The following is a 23,406-nucleotide window of genomic DNA, read 5'->3' as shown; positions in this document are numbered from 1 at the left end:
ATAGAAACAAAACTTCTCTGCGAAGCACAGAACTGCTTTGCAACGTCAACGAATTCAAAGGAAAATCAAATTCTCCCCAAAAGAGCTTCTCAGTCAGTTACCTGCAAAAGATGGCTGGGAGGGGGTTCAAATATAGTTAGTTTAAGATCTTTTAAAAAGAAAGGACGACTCCTCCCCCCTTTTTCAACTGTGTGAACTAGGAGTTTATGGCATTTGTATATTTTTGAACATCTAAAGGTAAGGATTTTGTACAGTAACGATTAATACTTAAACATAAATATTCTCCTACATTATATACTAATTTTTCTTTGTACATGCGGGGGAAAAAAGTATTTTCAACAAACATGGCACATGCTATATGCATTTCTTCCAGGGTAGCTTGGCTACAAGAGTTTGGGGGAAGAGGGTAAAAGCAAGACTCTGTGGCAAGTGGGCGACGGTCCATGAGCACAGTCTCAAGATGTAAGAAGTGGAGAGAGGGAGCTGATTCCTCCTCCAGGATAAAGACGCTGATCTACCAAGTGCCTCAAAAAAGCACCAGCACACACCTCTAGTGTAAACGTTAGCACAGAAGACCACATTATCACTGAGTGCTTCTGAGAAGCGGCTTCCCCCCCGCACTTTTTTTTTTAAACAGGTGTGAACAGCTGGTCAATTTTTTCAGCAAGAGCAAACAATATCAGCCAGTAAAGCACATGACAGTTGTCGTCCAGGATAAAGCCACGCAACCTGGCACACGCAGGGCAAAGAACCACAAAATAAAAACTCAATACACTTAGAATAATAATAATAATTATTAAAAAAGCATTAGGAGGACGTTTTTCTGTCTACGCTGTACATACAGATGTTATGCTCGGAAAGCTGCTGTCTCACACAGTCATAACATGAGTCAACATCGCTTAAGATACAAATCCAATACAGTTACAACTAAGCCAATTCACTGAGTAGTCTCCTTTGAGACAGCGCTCTTTTAGCTGCAGTTTGTGCTGAGGGCAATGCTGTAGGATGAGAGGATCCTGGAACACAACAATTCGAAGGGTAAGCAACCAAATTGGGTGTTGACAGATGAATGTTTTGATCTTAGAGGATACAGTGCTACCTTGACTTTTGTATGGAAACCAAAGTCAACAATTAGGGGTCTGATCCTGCAACTCTTCCTACCAAGGCAGGATCACTGACTTCACCAGACCCAACTCTGCAACTCAGGTCTGGTGAAGTAAACAGGGTAATGTCTGGGGAAGGCTGAGGTGAGGCTCTACGGACTAGTCGGAGTAGCAGTTGCTTCCATGAGTAAAGGTTGCAGACTGGGGCTGGACGAAAAGCCCCCCAAAGCGTATCGATGTGATTTCCATTTACTTTACTTTGTGGAACATATGATGAATTGATCCAGTTGTCAAATATTTTTTTTCTTTTAAGAGTGAAATATACTTTACCCTATAAGAATCCAAAAGCATCATTAACAGCACTTAAGCTTGGTATGTGAAACAGAAAGAAGTCTGAATATAAAAATAATTCAAGCAGATTCTCTTTACAAATTGTATAGTGAATTCAGTATTTGGCAAGACTGTTTTCCTACATAATGATCTCCTGAGTGTTTGTCTATTAGCTAAAACTTTTCTATTTTCTTTAAGCCATAAAGCAAAGAAAACCACATACTCAATTTATACTGAAGTCACGACTTCATTTATGAAAAGAGGTTTGACCAGAAACTCAGTGCAAGTGGCAAAGTTGACCATTACTGTACAGTATCTGCAAGAAAATAAAATAAATCCACATTGCTCAAGTGGCACGAAATGGCTGTGCCAAAAAAACTGTCTATAATAAAATCTCAAATAAGCTTCCAACATTAAAATTTTATAAATAAGTACAAATTGAATGATATTGCTGAACTGTGAACTGAGAAAAAAAATCGTGTAACAAGTTACCAAACTAGTTCTAGCATTGAAGACAAAAAGGAATGTTGGAACTTGTTTATACAATATAAATGAAAGCTTCCAGTTTGTAGGATGAGAAAAATTGAGGCATGCAGGGACTTTTGCATATGGATATATATATTTTATATATATTATATATAATATGTACAGTTTAGCTATAAAACTTTGATGTGTAAAGAAGCTGTCTTCAATGAAAAATTGAACATTCAGAGGAAATTCCTGAGTTAGGGTTTTGTGACATGGGCCACTGAGAAAAAAGCTGCGGTTGGGTCCTCAGAGGTGTTATGTCCATCCCTGTTAAGATTGAAATTAACATACAAAAACAGACAGTGTTGCCACTGTTTAGTTCCCTGCCTGAGCGAGGGATAGCACCATTGTGAAGATAACTCCTGCTTGTAGAGAGGAGGGAATACTTAAAAACAGTATTGCTGCTAAGACCACTGTAGTGTGCACCAAATACGTTCTTCTAGACAACAAATGAACACCGCCACTGGCTGACTGAAGAACACCTGACCAGGTGTAACATTAAGGTTACAAGTCACTAGGTGTAATCTTTCCTAGGTTGTTCATCTGTTGTACATTTATCAGTCATTTCCTGACAGAAGTCTACTGTGACCGTTTGGCTACTCTGTTCTAGCAGAAGCTCTCTCTCGGGGTAAGTACCTTGGTCAGCTCCATCCAACCCCCCGCCGGCCATGCAATTTTCCGAGACGTTGTTTGGCAGCCAAGGTGCTCCGAGCTGCACCGAGCCTTGCTCCGAGCAGCACTGCATGCTTTCCCCAACGCACTGGGATGTCACCAGGCTCTGCTCTACTCCCGCTGGTGAAGGGCTGATATTGGTGGCTGTCTGGAGATCCATAGGTCTGAGAATGGGGCAGTATCGGTGGAGAGCTTGGATCTGTTCGGGGCTCTGCATGTCTCTACACACTTCTTGGGAAAGACACGAGAAGTTATCTAACAATTCTCCCATGCTTGCTTTCAGCTGGTTCCTTTCTGAGAGCAATTTCTCTTTCTCACACACCTGAAAAAGAAAGAAGGCATCTTAGTTTGGCGGAAGGCCATCCAATGGCTGCATGCACCAGGTACATATGCAGCAGTGCCCAAAAAGTTACATTTGCTTTTATATGGGCAGAGGACAAGTCACAGAGGTATCAGCTATTTTGGCCACCAGGAGTTCTGTGCGGACTGTAGCTTGGGAACCACCTGGGGAAATACATTTGTGTTGGAAGACAATGGAGTCATGAGTTATTTCCATGAGGCAGTTAGTTCCCTGAATAAACTAAGGCTGCCTGAAATATGATGAAAAAAAACTCTGAAAGAAACATTTTGATGGAGAAAAGCCATTGTCTATCCAGACAACAAGGAACCAGGGCCTAGTTCCTCAAGCAAGGATGGGTTGTGGAAGTTCAGTTCACCCCTAGACGCTGGGACAGTCAGTCAGGCAGGGTGCACCCCACTTCAGCCTATGCGTCAGTTGAATACCCATTGCCACTGCGATGTACGTTATTCAGAGGAGGGGGGCTGGGGAAGCGTGTGCTCTGTGGCCTGTGCCATGGATCATTTTCTAATGTCCTGGTGCTTAGAGGTTTGATTTTCACTTAAGCATGATATTTTCACAAAGAAAGACATATGTGAAAACCCTAAAGGTAGGTGGGCTTTTTAATTCACACTCAGTGTAGGAAACTCAGTGTCATTTTCCCTTTGTTCTGCTCAGGCAAAGCTCTCTCTCCGGTGCTCACAAATATCCCCCAGCCCCAGCACCTAACTCAAGCATTTTCACTCAAGAGTTTCACTGTGTCAGCAAACTGCTCTTGGAGGGAACAGGGTGAGAGATAGGACTGTCCCAGTGAGGAGGAAAACAGAAAAAGTTCATTAGGACTACTTGTGTGAAAGACTTTGAAAACTGGGAAAAGGAGCTCAGTGCCAGCTGTGAATCCAGATGTTTCTAGAGGTTTTGGGTGATGAAAAGGGCCCAGCACAGAGATGTCCAACCAGAGTCAGCCTGGCCTCAGGTAGGTTCTAGGTGAGCGCATATTCGGCTGCCTCCTGCAACATCTCCCGCAGTGTTCAGTGAGGGGGTATTAGCCATAGCGCACCGTGTTGTGAATGCAGAGAGCCAGCTCATGTCCAGAGCAGTGTCTGGACTAGTAAGGCCCAAAGCTAGCCGGGGTGCTGTGAGCTGCTGTGGGGACAGACCCCTGACTGGTGTTGCGGGAGTAACCCGAGGCTAGGGGCAGCTCAGGAGCTCTGCCATCGCACAGGTTCAGACCTCGTGTGGCCTGCAAGGCCTCTGCGGGGTGGGCGCGCTGCCCTCCCTGTGCTCAGGTGTCAGATAGGAGAGGTCAGGCACAGAGCCAAAGCCAGGCCAGGGCTGTGCCTCTAAAAACTGTGGCTGACTCAGCGCAGAATGACCAGGATGGTCCTGCTGCATTGCAGTGTCCCTGTCCCAGGGAGGGTGGCATACTGCTTGAGGGAATATTTCGGATTTCATACAGAACCAGAGCTATATCCAGAGCTAAGCTGGCCCTGAAAGCAGTGCAGCCATGTACCTCACCTAATGACATTGCTAAACCCAAACTGTTGCTGCTTCTGTGGCATGAAAACTCCACAACTCAGATATTCCAAATATGAGCGACTGAAAGCTGATAGTATCACTGGATCCAAAGCCTGCACTGAAAGCATACAGCTGTGCAAATGACAGAGAAAAAAGAGAGCAGTGTACATGAAAAGCACCAACTGCTAAAATATTGATAACTCTATCAGGAAAGCATAAAAATAATAAAAAAAATAAACAGATGCTCAAATACATCTTGAGATAATGAATTATGGAAGAGAATATGCTGTGAGTTTGCAGGAAAAAAAGGGAATGTGAGTGGGTGATGGATGAGTGAGGGAAAGCAGGAAGAAGAAATTACCTATCAACCTCAGAGGATACAACCATTTCATTCATTATCTGCTCTAAAGCCATCTGTGTCAAGAAGATGGGTGACTTATGGGAAGCAAGGGCAGTGGGGAAAAAGGGTCTTTCACAAACCTCCCCCACCACATCCCTAACCAAGCAAAAACCCCTTAAACCCTAGTGCCATTACATAATGAAAGAGACCGGAAATTACTGGTCACAAAGTGGACAGAAGATGACAAAGGAATTTCCAGTGACCATGTATTATGTCAAGCCAACTGGAGATTCACTGCTACTGCTGGTTTTCCTAAGAGAAAAGTAAGATCCTGAAGCAGGATACAGAATTTGTACGGGGAGAGGGCAGGAGTGCTGGAGAGACGAAGCTAAGGTTGTATGAGCTTTTTTAATTTTGTCCCTTTATACTCTTACACACCTCATGATTGTTTTGCTTCCGCAGCCACTTATTTCAGAACGCTGCACTAGATCCCATATTGCTACATACTCAAGTACAGCTTACTAAATAGAAATTTCCAAATTTCTTTTGGAGATTCCCACACCTCAAAGGGCTTTCGATTCCTGAAAGCTGGCGGAGAGGGGGCCCTCAGGTCACTCGTATGCCTTGCATTCATTTCTCAGGGATGTGTATGGGCTAGGGAGAGAAAGGGACTTGAAAAGTTTATTTTTTTTATACACAGTCAGTCATATTAAATAATGAAGGTGATTTCCTAGGATGCCCCAAGCCAAATGAACCCAAACTAATTTTCAAGTGAAGGGTACAGGTATCAAACTGAACAATCCCAGGGTGGTTCAACCCTTTGAGTGCTGCTCCCAGTGCTCACCCATAAGGTGAATGAGAGACATGTACTCTTCTCCACTGAGACATCAGTTCAGTGCAGAGAGATGGATATCTGCAGCTAAGACTGAGGCTGCTTCTCCTGATAACCTCAATTACATGCCTCTTTTTCACCCTGCAGAACCTCTGAATCATCCAGCACACATTGTGGATTACGCTTGGTGAAGGAAGCAGTTACTCAGTATTTTGTTTATCTTTGACGTTTTGTTTGTTTTGCATCAGTCAAGCACCACTATGAAAAATGTTTTTATTTTTGTTTCTTTTTTTTCCCCAGGGCTTCAGCACCACAGCATTTGAAGGCTTCATAAGTCTTGATGGTCTAAGCCTCCCAACCAGCTTGTGGGGTCAGTGTCACCTCTGTTTTACAGATGGGAAACAGACATGCACAGCTTTGTGCCATTTGTGGGGTGTCGATAACTCAGCTCCTTCTAGCAGAACCCTGCCTCTTTCACATTGTGTTTGCTACAGCTTGAGAAGAGAACAAAGTAAAATGAAGCCTACTTTAAAAGCTACATTCAACATGCAACCTGTTATCACAAGAACCAGAAGTGCCCCATTTCCCAGACCCACTCCATTCAACTCACAATTGAGCATATTTCAAATGTGTATACAAACATTTAAGCCAAAGGCTCCAAACAACCTTTAATTTTAATGGAAACTGGGTGTGCATACAATCTCTGTTGGCATGGAAATTGGCCTCGGCTCCTTTTTTTAAACCTATGTGAATAAATACATCCATCGCTCAAACTCTCGGACATTCAGAGATGGAGTTTAAGGCTGGACTCCTAAATCTGTGCTGCATAGGGAAATTAAAGCTTCCTGTCCTGTGTATTGCACACCCACACCTTTTATAATGGCTGAACTGAGATTCTTACATTATTCTGATGTCTTGGAAAGCTTTCAGGACTTTCAAACAGCTCAAGAGGTGTCAGCCCATCCTGAAATTCCAGTGCTGTGTTCCTCCAGCTGGGTGTTTCCTTTGTGGACAATGTCCTGCACACCTGCTACCTAGCAGCTAAGTCATCTTTTCATCATACCTCACTGGTGAGTCATTCCTATGTAGGAAATTGCATTGCTGCCTCTCTTCTCCATGCTTAAAAGACTGCCCCTAGCTATGTATCGTCTGACAGATATAACTATCCCAGCACTGCCCTCTGCACACCGTTGGTGAGTGTGAGTGGTAGTCCATAGACTGAAGGGTCATGGTGGAAGATATGACCTTTGTCTCAGGGCTTTTTTTGTTGTGTACCAGCTTGCTTTCTCCATGGGCAGAGAAAGAAAGGGGAAGAGGGGCAGGGCCCTCAGACCACAGAGACACTGTCAGAAGGGATGGGAGTCTTTTCAGTTAAGGCGCCTACAGTTGAGATGTCTACATCTGACATAGCTCTCCAGGTGATCTTGTTTAGTCATGGAGAGAAACAGTCACTTCTGGGCTGTACTTCATCTCCCCTGCTGTAGGATGAGACAAATAAGACTTGACAAGAATCTTCACTGACTATAAAGGAGACCAGGATGACTAGCTCCAATGCAGGTGTCTATATTGTGGACATCTTCGTTTAGCCACACAAACAACACCTGAGTTGTCCATACTATGAGTAAAAAGAGAGGAATTTTCTGAGCAGCCATTTAGCCCTGTTTATGACATCTCACCTCCTTAGATTAAAATGTGGGAGCACTGGACAGTAGCACCTTGGCACCTTGGAGACCCTTCCCGACGAGCTCTGGGCCAATGAGCAGAGTGTGCTTTACCCAGTTCTCTAAAGAGTACATTACTGCCAGAGACACTCGTCAAGTAGGGTTGGGGCAAACCAACAGCTGTCACTTGAACCATGGGGGGGGTTCGCTCCACGACACACCAGGAGAGGGGGATGGAGGGAGGAAGACAGCAGGGGCAAGGGGGAGCATATCTTTGCCATCTTGCTGCTGTAAACCAAGTGAATGCTCACTTGTCTGCGTATTTACACTTTTGGCTTTTTCATTTCCCTTGCCATTTCCTCAGTGAATGAAAGAGCTGAAGAGAAGGCATAGCAAGCTGAAACATCCTGAAAACAAAGAGCTGCCCTCTAGCACACCAAAGAGAAAGAAAACCTCAATGTGGAGATGAAATTGGCCCTGCCAGAGCAGGGGGTTGGACCAGATGACCTCCAGAGGTCCCATCACACCTAATTTGGAGGGTTCTGTGAATCCTGTCAAATATTCTTGTGATGGCAGTTGGGCATGTAAGTAGGGTTTGGATGAGGAAGTGCCATTGTGGATGTACCATTAAGTAAGTTAAACTGGACCTTTCCTCCTTACTGAAAAACATGCAAGAAGAGAACTGTGATACAGGCTTCCCTTAGCTTCCGACTCACTCAACCACCTGCTTTTGAGATATCAAAATAAAGAGATATTTAGGCTTCACCTCACTGGAATTTCGTATTTCCCATCTCTATTCTATACATACACATACCAATATACTTCTATCAATTACATGTTTGTACTAGTGGGTTAACTTAGTTGCATGTGAACTAACTGAACCCCCTGAGCAGAATAGTTCACAGGACCCTCTAGCTGGCGGCTGTCTGGTAGCTGCCGAGGTGGGAGTGTGCCACTCACCAACTTGCGGATTTCACATTCTAAATTCTGAATACAGTCCAGTTTTCTCTTGCGGCAGCGCTGGGCTGCAATTCGGTTCTTACTGCGCCGGCGAACGTCGTGGATGAACTCTAGCTGTTCTGAGGTTAACTTGTGCATCTTTATCATCATCTGGAAATCATTCCTTGGAAGATCTGTGATTTGATCAACAGGAAAAGGAAGTTTCACCTAAAACAAACAAATACAAGACAAGAGCAAACACAGAGTCATATTTTGCTTGCTGAATGCAAGCTGAACAATGCTGAGTGGAAGGACTATTTGCTATGCTCCCACTCCCTAAATAAACAACACATAGAAGGTTTTACAATGAGCAAGTTTTTACCACTCCCTTGTGGCACACTGTGGAGGATCAGTTGGTAAGGATCTGACTAATCATACTGAAACCAACGATAGAGATGAATCCCAGGTAAGTTTGGTCTTTCCAAGAAGCTCTAATAAAAGATTTCCTTTCATTAAAACGAGGCTCCATCCTCTAAGGGACACAGCCTTTTGGAAACAGTGAAGTGCCTCTCTGCTACTGATTTCAAAGTAATTTCAAGGAACTAGCTAATACCGCAGCAGGAAACCTGTCTCTGCATGGCCAACTGGACACATCAAGTGCATGAAAAATACCATATCACAATTAGGACAGGTCTCATAAGCAGCATTTCAAATAAGCAGTGTGCCACATCAGAAGAAAGGCTCAGAACAGCGTGAAGAAACATATTCTACCCTCCTAAAAAAAATACATGTTGAAATAAACCAGTATTTTCTAAAATTTTAACACTTGTGTAGAGTGAACAGTACCAGAGCTGCATTTCTTGAAAAAATAAATAGTCTAAAATCTGCAGTAAAACATTTTTCCTACTGTCCCTGAACAATCAGGTTTTGATTTCAGAAATTCTAACCAGGTCTCAAACTGTTATTGGTTATGCATAAAAGCAAAGCAAAGCAAAGCAAAAAGCTGGAACGATAAATACAGACCTTCTCAAAACCTGCAGAAAGGCTGATGTGCTGAAACACTTCTGTTTGTTTTTTCCCAAACCTATCAGCTTGCTCTAATTAAAGAGACCACCTTGCCTGACAGACCCTGCTTCACTTGTAGCATGAGACAGATAACATGACTATGAAAACAATAATGTTCCTGGGTGGACTGCTGTATTTGGTGATCAAATAATGATTATTTGACAAAGCAGATGGAGAAGATAATAACTGAACTGGTCTTCACTTTCTTTTTTGAGTCATACCCACACTGTCCAAAAGATGGCAGTAAATATTTGCATTTCTGCCCTGATTTGGTACAATCCAATTGCTTTTGAACAAGGAGACTATTCTGTACACAGGCTACCAAAGAAAATACACTTAATTTCTCCAGCCAAGCAAAAGATTCTGGTTGAAAAGGTTTCTCTGATATTTAAAACATGGTTATCGGCCTCAAACGGTGCACTTTAATCACTTGGAGATAAAGAAGGTAACAGCACAGATTAGCAATAAAAGACGGTATTTTCATTTGGGAGTTTAGCTTGTTTACGCAGAACAGTTTGCTAAGGACACACACACACAAACATACAAAACAGACTTGGGCATCCACAGTCACACGCTCTCGCCGTACAACCAGAGGTGCCAACAACCAGCGCACTGCCTTGTTTATGAGCTTGCATTTCCTTGCGCTGTTTTGTCTTTGCTCTATTTATCTCCAAGCCTGGACCATGGGAAATTCAGTACAGACCCCTACTGCATGCTTTCGTGTGCTTTCACGCCCTGAACATTGCCCCTCTGTCCCACCTGCAAAACTCGGGCCCAGACACTGCTTTGTAACACGCTACTTTACAGGTCAATATAAAGCAGCAAAAAATCCCTGAAAAACACTGCCAAAATCCCCCAAACTTTTGCTTAGGCACACAAACACTGACCTTAGAAACGGTGATGTGGACTACCTTGTTTACTGACTGCTAACTAATGACATGAAGCCTATCTGAGTTCCCCTTCATACCCTTTGGACAGTAAACACAAACTTAGTGTCATCTGGTTTTCTCTCAAGCTTCAACCAGGGCTGAAAATGAAAACAGCCTGTAGATTCCTCTGAATCAACACAGTTTCACTACAAAAACAGGCCTCTCACATGCTGAGTTCTTCCTTGTTTTCTTAACTCCAAAGCTGAAAGCAATGTTAGTTTTATTTCTCCCTCTCTCTGCTTTCAAAATATATTTATTTGCGAGCAGGAAATGTGCTTGCAGTTTGAGTGGGAATGAAATGGAATCTACTTAAATCTGTCAGGTAGAAGTAGCTGAAGGGAAATGGGAAAATAAATAGAAGCAGATTCATAAAGAAAAGGGGATTGAAAATAAAAATATTGACACAGCAGTCCAAAGACTGCTATCAGGAAAACCAGAATAATCCCACTCCTGTCATGTGCAGCACTGCACAGGATTAGAAAAGCAAAAGGGAGAGAGAGAGTGGAAGTGAGTCAGCCTCATTTCCTTTGCCACACACATAATTTTTATTGCTGCTTTCCCTCTCCTCAATTAGTTATCAACTAAAAAAAAAAAAATCTTTTGGCATGGATACAATGAATAACTACACTGGGGTATTGCTGTAATAGGATGCTAGCGATGTTTTACATCCATGTAGGGCAAGATTCTCAACTAGCACTAATTACAATAAAGCTACACGTCAATTTACAAGAGCTGCTGATTGTGCCATGGGTGGGATTCATCTGATCTGCTTAGAGCTGCCTACAAGTATGGGTTGGGACTAGTAGTGTCCAGGCTCCTGCTGTGGGCATCAGGGGCAGAGAAAGGCAATTCATCCTGCACGACTTGTCCTCCTCCATGTCTACACAGATGAGGCGCAGACAAGACGCTATACCTTAAGATACTTAAGGTTAAGTGAGAGAGATCTCACCTGAGGTGTCTCTGAAAAAGGACAGAGAAGCTTTTCTAATTTGTATTAAAAACAAAACAAAACAAAACCAAAAGTATGTGTCCTCCTAAACTTTTCTTTTTAATGACTATGAATTTTATACAGGATTATTTCAAATTAGAAATGCAAGCAGGATTCCTATTCCTTCCATGAGTCATTACAGTCAGAGCTAACCACACAGACAATGCAAGCTCTTAAAACCTCACTATCAGCAGAATTACTCTTTCCCTGGACTTTTACACTAATAGCAGAGGCTCTGTTTTCACCTCACAACACACATGCCAGCACTTTCCGCTACTGCTGCAACCTCTATTGCCCCTGAATTCTGGCTGATACCCTCTTTAGAAGGACAGACAGCCCACCCTGGTGAAAAATAAAACTTGCTTATGATTTTGCGGTACTCTTTTCCTGCATTAGCATTAGGATGCCAGTGTAAATGTCATTACTTTGAATGGCTAGTTATAGTAGTGATCTAGACAGACAGGGACAGCCATTGATTCAACAAATGAAAGGCCCATATATAACCAATTAATTCCTTCAAACTTCACTGGTTAGTGCCAGCTTGGATCATATGATATTTAGTGCTATGCTGTTTACAATCTGTACTAATTACTGCCACTGCTCTCCCCCCCTCTCTTTTTTGAGGGGAATAAAGAAAAGGAATAAGGCCCAGTATAGACTCACATTGTAGATACAAGCGTCAAGTGTTTGGAATTTTCTTACCTCATGAGCAATGTTAACTTTCTCACTATTTCTTTATAACTAAATTTCAACATCATCTTCCTTGAGTTGCCAAATTAAAAAAAAAAAGTAGTAGTAAAGACACTGAACTTCCCAAGCCTGGCTGAACATCACAGTAACTAAAAGGATGCACATGTTATCCACTGGAAAAGGTAATGATTATGTATGGGGTTAGGGAGGGCAGAACTCAATGCACGAACTACACCTTTATAAATGGTTCAAAATCTTGATTGTTTCCTCTAGAGTTGTAACAAATAAAACTGTTGCCTTAGGGCTCTTAAATTGAAAGCCAGAGCAATTGAAAGCCTCTGACACTTAAAATTGCCCAGCACTTGGAAAGCACTCAGGACTCGCCCCAGGAATGTAACAGGGGCTGAATCATAGCAATGTTTTTTTGACGTGGAAAGGGTAATTTGCTTCACATAGGAGAGTCCAACACATCAGTGTCTTTTTTCCTAGCAATTTTCTAAGCATGCAAGTCTTTCTTCCAGTCTATGGCAACTAGAATTTGAAAGTTGAAAATTAAGTCACCTAGGGAAGGGTCTCATCCCTCTTTCTTCCTTCTCCACCAGCTATAGTCCTTTTTCTAGTCCAATCCCACCAGTCACCCAATCTTTTTGCATCCCCACCTCTTCTACAGCACATGGTTCTTATTCTGGTCCTGCCAGTCACCTCTCCTTCCCTACCCAGGGTTTTCTCACTGGGTGACGTTTATTCCAGTGAACCAATAATTCCAATTTGGCTGCTCAGGATGGAAGGTAACAGCTCTTTGGATGTCGTTATTTACTGCATTTATTCTTACTGCATTTACTGTCATGATGCCCAGGCTCAGTTTACGTAACATGCCTTGGAATCCATCAACATTCCCAAATATACAGAGCAAAACACACATCCCCCAACTCCACAGAACAAAGGCAGAAAAAGGCCCAGACCATAAGTTGTGTATGCAGGATTACAGCACCTGCCGTCACTGGGAAGCATAAACAGAGAAACAAAATCTTGCTGCTCTTCCTCCAAGTGACTAGATTTGGGCTTGTAAGTGTTTCCAATGGGACTGAATTCCAGAAGATAAGCCGCTCCTATGTGGTTGCCCGGGCAGGAGCAGAGAAGAGGCACCTGACTTAACTTGGACTGAAGTTATCTAAGAAGCACAAAGCTAATGAGCCATCCTTTGTATAATTGGACAGAGAGGATGTACTCTCACTGGTCTCCTCACCCTGCTGCTTCCTGGAATTGGTAAGGCCTTCAAAACGGACCTCTTCTTTTCATGTGGCACTCACAAGAGGTTGGCAGAGGATTGTAAGGGGAAAATGGTGAACCCAGGCAGCAGTGTTGTATCAAGGAGCCGAGTCTGGAAAAGCCCTCATCTGCAGGCCCTTGGCATCCAGCCTGGCACAGCAGGATTGACTGCCATGTATTTACCTGGAGTCAACTCCAAACTCACCTCCTGATGGCCCCGAGGGATGTTTGGGTCAGTAAATGCTGTCTGCAAGACACTGCTGTGCAGCTTGGCAGAGACAGCCTGGGTAATCTGTTGATCGTTCCACTTACTCAGCAGGCTAGTGCTTAAGTTATGCCAGATTTCAGGATGCTGGTTGATGAAAGTTGTTTCTTGGCAACACAAGTGGGAGATTGGGTTGGGCCCAGACACCTGCTAACTCTTTCCCTTGGGGTCATGGGAACACAAGGAAATCACATCACCAGTCCCTGCCCCTGGAATGAGCCCAGCCTCCATTAGAAGGTTAGCAGGTGTGAGCTGTATCAGCACTGCAGCCCTCTGTTTGCCCAGGACAGAAATGAACTGTATTTGTCAGCAACAGGTACTGCTTGTACAGTACCTATTGTACATTTTCTTTGACTTCTAACAGCTAGTAGAAGTTAGTATCTCCTGCAGCATGCAATTCTATTAGCCTACAGGAAGAACAAAGAACTTCCCAATCCCAACAGTCATCTTAGATGTCAAGGTATCAAAGGACAGTGTAGTATCTAACAAATCATGCCAATTTACCTTAGAAAGTATTTCTTTCTTTGCATCTCCCTACAGGTGTAGGCTTACCACACACAAGGACCCACAGACTCACCATGTGCTTCAGAGAACTGGGAATGAGGGGGCGATCCCATGGCTAAGGCCTTTAACCCAGCAAGCAGAACACTTGGACTGAGTTCTCATCCTTCACCCCATGACTTGGACCTGTATTCAGATCACATACCACTGATGCTTAAAATGCTGTCCCAGCCTCTTCCTGTTACCAATATAGTAGGTGCTCTGAATTGTTCAATTAGTTTCCCCAACTTCCATCCATACAATGTGTATGACAACACTCCACTATATTAACAGGCTTTTCTGAGAATAGGAATAGTACAGAATACCTGACAGAAGCCATACGTACGCTTGAGAAGGGCAGATCAGGCAATAAAATGAAGGGGAATGAAGTGCAGTATTTCACTGAGAAATCTGCTTTTGTAGAAAATGTTTCAGGAAACAGAATGAGTACTTCAAGCATTCTAGCAAGGGCTTGCTGATTCTGCTCAGGGCATAGCAGAATTGAAATAATGAAATAGCAATGAAATAATTCAGTGTTTAAAGGACCTTCCTGAAATTTCAAGTTTGTAATTGAAAACTCTTGCTGTTGTTGTAATCCAGTAATTCCCAGCTACCTGCACGAATACCACTCCTGCTGATGGGAGAGAAGAAAACAAAGCTGCCACAAGGTTGATCTTGTGAGAACAAAGTTTAACATGACACCGTTTAACCAGATGGCTCCAAACACAATTCCCAGTGCTCTGCTGATGCCTCCTGGAGAAGAACACGGAAAATAATTCCTCATTTTCAAATTCACAAGGATCAAATCCAGCAACATCAGTAAAGCTGGGGTGCCAGTCACCAAATTCTGGGGAGGAACTACATACGAAAGCAAGTTAACACCCTAACACATATTTTCCTTGGTTGTTCTTCTTTTTACATAATATCTTTCATTGAGTAGAAATACTAAGCACTAAAGACTCAGCTTAGGTAACTCAGTACTGCTCCAGCCGGTTTCCGGTAGAACAATTTTGGTTTACCTTGCTAAGGCTCTGGCTTACAGGACTTTGTTAACAGACAACAGACCATTAGAGAAAGGCTGGCTGCCTGTCGCTTAACATGGAGGGCTTTGGACTCTCATTGAAGGTTATTTGCCTACAATATCCTCAACGGTCCACTTGCATTAGTTCTGCCTTTATGAAAATTTCCTTTGAAAAGTGAGTCATTAAGCCAGTGGTGAATTCTTTCGAAATATAAATGAAAGATGCATTGAATGCAATTCTCTAGATAATAATAGTTCTTGGAAAACTCAACCTCTTACCTCCTCCTACCCTTGTTTATTCTTTTCCCAAGAAAACTCTGTCATCAAAGTAGACTAAGCTGAGATTTCTTTTTAAGTGATCCAGTAGTACACTATTTTTTACAAGTTTTCTAGTAGAAAAAACCCACAGATACCCACCGAGGAAAATGAATATCAAGAAAAGTAGGTAGTGCTGAAGTTTCCGTTCCTAAGTAGGTTAACAGATTGACAGACTACTTCCTTCTCAACAATTCATTATTTCAGGGCTTATTGTTTTGTTGTTGCTATTTTAAGCAAGATTGTCAGAACCCATCTGCAAATCACAGTGTAAGTCTTCTCTATAGTATTATATCCCAATAATTGATTTTTAATAACCACTGGAAGCCTGAGAGAGCTGGATGAAAAAAGTAACATAAATGGAACAGGCTACTATGCTAAACAGTTCTGTGAAATCCCAGCAGCTCAAACAACAGTCCCATTCCTGTAAATGCACAACACTGTGATTGGGACACTTGAAACTGCACTTGCTTCTTCTATCACAAGGTGTTTAAAAAGACAAATCTCAGAACCATCTGGGTGGCTCCTCTAAAAGGAAGAAAAATGAATGGCAAAGATGTCCTGGAGGGGATTTGCTAGCGGTGCTACAGGGACTGTCACCTCCTCATACACTCACTGGTGCAGTTTGCACCCCGCTGTGGGACACGGTGACCGGCCACGAGCTCGGCCACCATCACCCCCACTGCGGTCGTATTGAGTCATAGCATGCCAGCCCCAAATCCCATTTCCGGCCCTGAACTACTTGGGCATGTGCTCCTGAATGGCACCGACCTGCAGGAAAGCAGACTTCCCCAAAAAAGTGGAGAGAAGAAACCTTTCACCTACTTCACACAACCAATTTACCAGCAGATGATGTTTTGTGACATTAACTCTGGCACCGATAGCACTCTGGGACCCAAATCAAGACCAACAAGGTCCAAACTCCAGGGGAAGTTGGGAGCTGTGTGAGATAACAGAGGGCCAGAGCCCAGCAGGCTCACTCCCACCAAGCCACCCCGCTGAAATGAAAACCCACCCACCACAGAAGAGCCCAAGCGGCTCTCTGGAGGGTTGAGTGCCTGAATGTGGCCCTTTGGCATGTCACCCAGCTATCTTATCAGATGCTTTTTGAAGAAAAACCCAGCAAACACTGTGTGTTCTGATATGGCAAGGAACGAGAGACCAGTCTGAACAGCGGTTAGGACAGCAAGGGCAAACTAAGAGTTTCATGAATGGAGAGAGATTCAATGTAAAGCTTAAAGAGAGGCAAATGACAGAAAGCAGTACATTGCAGAATGCTGCATGCCTCTCCTGTTGTTTTAACAGTAGCCAAAGTGCTAAAACTAGGTAGAGTGACTTACAAAAGAACTTTCTGCTGCCTGGTTTAATATATCCTTCACTGAAGTTTCCACAGTAGCTATCCTGCAGGATTGCAGGCAAAACACCCCAAGTCACTGCATAATACAACACTGTTTAATGAGACTGCAATGTCTTTTCTTATATTGGCAACAGCTTTTACAAATTCATTCGTAAAACAAAATCTGAATTAAAGCTTCGATGTGATCTGTTTATCTTTGCATTGCTCAGGAGAGCACAATACCACCTTATGGAGCAGTCATTTCCTCACCCTATTTTGAACTCCTAGCAGTCCTAAACAAAATGCCTTGCAGAAGTGCACAAGCATTACCAGCAGTCCCAGAGAAAAAACTTGCTCAGCATAGTGCAGAAAATCTTCCAAGGAGGAAGCCAGCAGCAAAACCTGGAATGGAGCAAACCCCTCCTAGCTCTGCCCTGACCCCGAACACATCTGCTGGCAGCGGCACGCTGAGGCTGACCCCCGCAGCCCACTCGTTTGCTCCTTTCATGAATGTTCCTCCTTTCATCCACGCTCTCCTGCACACATACACACACTCTGGGGGGAAATTGTCAACGGTCCCCTATATCCTTCTCATCTGACTCTTTTCAGGCTTGCTTCTGCTGTGGCGTCTCCACACAATTAGCCAATTATGACAGCTAATTAGTCATCAAAACCAAAAAGGCTGACCTCCCGCCCTCTTCACTGTACCAGGCTGTGCATTAGCCCTTGCTGAGCAAGCAGCACACAGTGGTGGAAATCCGGCCTTCTCCCCTCAACCCACTCCCTGCTCTCTTTCACTCCTCGTAAATGCAGCACTTCATAAGAGGGCCAGACTGCAAATAACCTTGGTATTTCCAAGCAGTGCAGCTGCGCGTGGCAACTTCAGGGCTTCTACAGTGAGGTCCTATGCAGAATATCCCAGACTTCCATGGAGACTCCTCTCCCCTGCCTTCATTTTCTCTCTTTACATCTCCCCAGCTTGGTACATCGGGGCAAACAAAATTACCAGCACAGCATGATAGGGATTAGGATGCCAGAGCCTCTGCAGGCTGTTCAGCCCTCCCTTAGAGCTAAGCAGGAAAATACCAAACTAAAGGAATCATACATGTCTGTCCTGAAAGGCATCTTCCAGAGCCTGGGATGTGGTAGGAATAAAGAGTGAGGGATGAATAAAGTTGTGCCTGCTCCTATCTCTTTTCATCCCTAACTCAAAACTAAGCCCACGGGGTTCAGTCCTGGGCACTCACAGGACTCAAAACCCCCAAACTAGCAAAAACTGCTCCCCACTCTAAAACAGAAGTAGTCAGTGGAGCATTTTAGCTTTCCTAGAGAAGCCAGACATGTGATTTCACCTTGATGTTCACGTAGTTCCCTAATGGAGTTCTGTGAAAACATCCGTTCTTTTTTTCCGCTTCTGTGCTCTACAGCACATCTCAATGAATTAAGTATTCTCTCAAATTAGTCACTTCACACAGACACTATTTTCAATCACAGTTAACCAGTTATTACCACAGCATTTCCATCTGGCCCACCTCTAGTTTTAAAGCAGGCCTTCCTTTTCCTCTCTCTCACAGGAGAGCTACATAGAAATTCACAGCTTGCTCTTCAGTTGTAGGCTGTCCCCTTCGTGTTCCCCTACCAGTCCTGTAAACTAAGGGATAACTTCACTCAGAAACTGCTTGTGCAACTGTGTGCTAGAGCACTCCCACGAATGAAGTGGGGTCAGTCAGGAAATACCATCTCAGTTGTCAGTGAACAGACAGGCAAAACCTGTTACCTGCCAGTAAAGACACACACACACACACACACGGCTTGAGTACTATTCCCAGAGCTGAGGGTAACCAGCTATGCAACTCTATTCACGTCATTTCACACCTTTGCCTCCTCCCACTCTGTCTGTCTCCTCTCCTTAGCTTGCAAGCAGTTTGAAGCAAGGGCTCGTCCATGGTTTGGACTGCCCAACACTCAGTGTCACTGAAGGCACAGCTCCAGGTTGCTATCACGTAACAACAACAATAACAAGCAGAACTGGAACCACCTCAGCAAACTAAGCGTGAAAAATGGTGCTTTATGTCCCCTCAGGTAGGTAAGGAGAGGGAGGCAAAGAGGACACTGTTAGCAGTCCTAAGCACATAAATCTGCCCTCATCACTCAGCTTGCTATTGCTTAATACTGAAATTTTGATAAGTGCCAAACATTTTGGAGGTCAAACAGCTGTTTATGCAAAGTGAACCACACGGTCAACTGACGAGGGAATAAATAGAAATTACTCTTTACCTCTATAAACAAAGCAAGGTCTGGGAAAATGCCAAGTCACTTGAGAGAACAAAAGGGGTGATTAAATCGGGTCACAATGACTGTCATATATGTACTTATCTTAAATCCCTACCTCATGCCCTCTGTCTTGCACAGGACATGATTCACTGTCTGCTTCTGAGAATGACCCAGACTCATCGCTGGAGTTTGTTCCATAAGATGGCTCACATTTAATCTGGGCTCGCACCGGGTTGTACATCCCATCGCCCACCACGCTGGGCTCTTGGTGCTCGGGCGCCAGGAACCGCGGGCCTTGGGAGCAGGGGGAGGAGGAGAGCTCGCAAAGACGCAGGCTACAGGGCGAACCGCCACTGCCGTCCTCCGCGTACGAGTAGGAAGAGCATGAGCTGGAGGTCCTGGTTCTGGTTTCCAAAGGAGGAGAGCGAGGGCAAACTTTAATTGGCACTGGACAGCTGGTGTTCGGCCGCATCCTTCCTGGCAAGTGATCAGCTGTCAGTCCGCTGTGGGAATAGGTCTGAGAGCTAGGGAGAGATTGGCTACTGCCAGCCCATAGACCCTTTGGCACAGTCTCAGTGAGGTCTTTGTCCAAGCTGCTCACACCAGAATATGAATGCACCGAAGTGTTTACTTGGTCACAAGCGTTTGAAGAGAATATAACACTCCTCCTGTCCAGTTCCCCTTCCTGCTTACAGAGAGTTTCAAAACCAGGCCCCCTGAGAGGCGATCCCACCGTGAAGTTGGAAGCATCCTTCTGAATGGCATGGGACTGTCCGTAGTTCCCTGTGAAAGGGACGCAATCAGTTTTGTGGTCACCCTGAGTTGTCCCTTTTTCAAAAGGGCATGCTGGACTCCTGCCAAAGTGCTGTTGGGAAGTGCTGGGGAAGCCAACCAAATCTATGCTTTTTGTTCTGTTGAAGAAAGACCGCAAGCAAGAAGGAGAGGACCCACTTTTAGGCCTGTCCACACAGGTGGGGCTTGGCTGTTTCCTGTCCATTTCAACATCCCCTTCTTTATCCCTGATGTCAGGTTCATCTCCAGACAGGCAAAGTGTGATGCTTTCTTCATCATTCTCTTCATTCTGAGGCTCGCTTTTTATCTGCCCCATAGCAAGTCCTGATTTGAGGCCATTTCCAGAGCTCTCTTCGCTGAATGTGCTTGCAAAACCTGAGGTACTGATGTGTGATGTGTTGTAGACATTCTTGGTACAAGCAAGCTGGTATTTCTTGTATCTGGGGTACCGTGTTACTGCATCTTTGTCCAAATTGTCCTTGCTATCTCTCAACATGTCAGAGTCAGGCAGCATCGCTTCTCCTTTGTCTGCTCCAGAAACAGTGGTTTCAAAATTGAAGGGCTCTTGGTGCATTCTCTCTCTTGGGCAAGATATTTTTGATGTCTCCGATTCCATTGTCTCTTCCTCGTCTCCATCTGAGTTCTCTTCATCGTGCATGCGCTGACAGGTGGTATCTTTTTTGCACAGGAACAGGCCATCTTCATTGTTCAGCAGCTGTGTCTGAAGGAAGCTGAAGCAGGAATCCTCCAGGTTGTGCATACGCAGGAATTCAGCACAGTGGATGACCTCTTGGATGTTTTCTCTGCTGAGTAACAGCTTAGCAGTGTAGGCAAACTGTAACAATGGACCAAATCCCCTGACAGTGACCTGCAAAAAAAAAAAGAGGGACATTGCCAGCATTACTATCAGTGCTTGCTATCATCCCAAGACCTTCATCAAGTGTGGTTAGGCACTCTAACAGATCTAACGTTCAGAAATAAATATAGTACCAGTTATTCTTCTATCAATCAGGTTTATCATGGTTTACATCCACTAACTAACGCTGCCTACTTTCGGTTGCTTCTGTTCACCATTGTATGGGTTGAGCTGAACATTATTTTGCCCAAATAACTTAAAGACCTATGAACTAAGCCTCTGGTGCAATAAAAAGCTTAAAATACAGGTAAGTGTGTAAGCTGCTAATTCTTGGGTGGATCTTATTTTAACTGTGATGCACATTAACATCTAAATACCAATTCAAATTTGATTCTTCTGCCCAAGGGGAAGCTCTGGTGAACACTGGCCTCGAGTTTAAGATACCACTTAAATTCAAACAGTATTTTGGGAAGGAAACTTCTAATGTTATACAAAAATTCAATGGAAAGCTTTTTTTTCCTTTCTCAGCAGCAGACCAGTTCATTTTTCTTTCAAATTTTTGCAAGCCATTAGTGAATAAATAGGTATGTACTGACTGCATAACTCTTTTCTCCATCCCACGGAGATGACTTCTCCTCATACTATTTTTGATTTTAGTGAGTCTATGGTACAGCAGACAGGAAAGAGATCCATACCCATGGTCCCAGTGACACAAGCCACACCGAGCCCACCTTAGCACATAATTTTCCATCATTTTCTTTGTAGAAAGAATAACAATTATTTTCAGGACAGTTTATGGGTCTGAGTTATGCACTACTACTTGTCCTTTCTTCTCATCACATCATCTACCCTACACTTTACATTCACTTAATGTCTCATATATACTAATATACACTTTCTCCCTCCTGATTTTTTACAGTGGTATCTCCACACATAACTATCAAATAACTTGCAGAGCCATGTAGCAAACTATAATTATTGTCCATTTTTGACTGCATTGGCATCTATTTCTATTACATACTTTTCTCCAATGTGGAGAAGACAAAGGTACTAGAAAAATTCTCTTCTTCATGAAGCAGTGATGGAAACAAGGTTTGACATATCAAAATTATTCCAGGACTAGATAAGGAAGTTTTATCATCAAAGAAAAGGAGGGAATTCCAGCTTTTCTAACATGAGTCCTTCATCTTTGGCCTCTGTGAGAGACTATTTCGAAACAGGGCTCACAGTCAAGGATAAAGGTTTCTTTCTCCACAAGGAGTTCCAGTGCTTTGGCCACTAAGTTGAGATTTGGGAGACCAGCACTTAATTTCCTGTTGCACCAAAGACCTCCCATGCGACCCTGGGCAAGTCCCTTCAGCCTCGATCCACAAAGAAACTTTCCCACCTTGCTTGCAGAGTGCTACTCACAAATCTGGGTTCCCTGTGCTTTGTATACCGCGGAAAGGCATCTAGATGGGATTAAGAGCAGCCAGACAGCTAAACCAGTCAATGGCAAACACGTCTGGCACCTACATGCCCACCTGCGTGCCTACATAAGATTGTGATGAGCAGCCTGGAATCTCCTCCGCCTGTAGGTACTTTTGGTAGAGGTTCCCAGCTCAATTCTTTCTTTTAAAACACAAACAGGATGAGAAAAGATTGCTGTCCCCTTTTCATAAAATAGCCTGAAGATTGGCATAGGGACCTAGAAAGTAGGAGGTGGGGATTCAGACTTATATTTCCCAGCTCCCCAGAAGGATGCCCTGTCCAGTAGGGATAGGATACCCTGAAGATGGGTTGCTTTTCCCTGTCCCTCCAGTCGAATTAACATCACTGAGCAAGAAGTAATGCAGAGAGTGAGAAAGATGCTGTTCAGCCACCGCTAAAGTCCCTTTTTGAAAATGAGACCGAGCTTCTAGTCCCTGCTCCTAAAGCTTATTTAATGCAAAATGCATATGGACTTGAATATGAGATTCCTGCTCTTGCAGAGGACTGTAACCAGTACTCTGTGGAATTGCTCTGCCTCCCCAAATTCTGTAATTCCTACTGCAAAAGGACTTTAAGAGGGGCAGCAGAGGATGATTTTGAGCCCAACTGTGCCAGAGCTGGTGGTCAGCAGGAACATAGTACTGAACATAGTTTCTCACCGAGAGTGACCTCTTCCCCACAGGACACATGCAGCTGGGTTTGGGTATATATAGACTGTTCAACAGGTTAGTGAGGTATAAGACTGTGAATTTATGATGGTCTTACTAATGAATAGCAGAAATCTCACCGCATAGTTTGGTTCATCACAGTAAAAAGCCTATGAATTCCTTACACTGCCTCAGGACCAGTGGTAGAGACCACAGACTTTTATAAATATCCTGACTTCTAGAAACAATCCATTGTTATTCATAAATCTGTACTTGTGATGCTAGATTATGAAGATACCGCTAATGGTGCAGACTTTGATGGAGAGAAAAATATTTTAAAACACCTCTAAAATTGCTCCCAATAGCTTTTCCATACATAATATTACTGCTGTATCTGCTATTTTAAGAAACAGCACATTTTCATGCACGTACTTACACACTTGCACATTCCTGTTTTACAATATGCCTCTGGTATAGAATTGCCTAGATTTACAGCTGGCTATTAAAACGATCTCTGCTTTATCAGTGTTACACTTTCTGCCTATTTGTTAGATTATCAATTCACTGAAAGCCTATCTACATTTTATCTATGCAGTATGATTAAGAAAATTGCTCAGAAACTTAATGAGCTGCTCGTAGGCCAATGTTTTTCTCTGATAAGATTTTCAGTATGGGGCCTTACATATTAC

At 43.6% G+C, this 23,406-nt stretch overlaps 1 protein-coding gene across 1 annotated transcript in view; it reads right to left on the bottom strand.

The window, feature by feature from the left end:
- Positions 1 to 554: 554 nt before the first annotated feature.
- The window catches only part of BACH2 (BTB domain and CNC homolog 2), a 156,934-nt gene continuing 134,082 nt past the window's right edge, over positions 555 to 23,406 (bottom strand). Inside the window, exons 5-7 of the mRNA XM_013949013.2 lie at positions 19,068 to 20,612; positions 8,282 to 8,488; positions 555 to 2,955 (exon numbers count right to left, since the gene is read on the bottom strand). Coding sequence (XP_013804467.1) covers positions 2,476 to 2,955; positions 8,282 to 8,488; positions 19,068 to 20,612 — 2,232 coding nt within the window. The 3' untranslated portion in view covers positions 555 to 2,475. The remainder of the gene's footprint in view (positions 2,956 to 8,281; positions 8,489 to 19,067; positions 20,613 to 23,406) is intronic.

Source organism: Apteryx mantelli, chromosome 3 (assembly GCF_036417845.1).
Source record: "Apteryx mantelli isolate bAptMan1 chromosome 3, bAptMan1.hap1, whole genome shotgun sequence".
NCBI classification, from domain to species: domain Eukaryota; kingdom Metazoa; phylum Chordata; class Aves; order Apterygiformes; family Apterygidae; genus Apteryx; species Apteryx mantelli.
The sequence above is the reverse complement of the archived record's forward strand: the minus strand, read 5'-3'. Positions and strand labels throughout refer to the sequence as shown.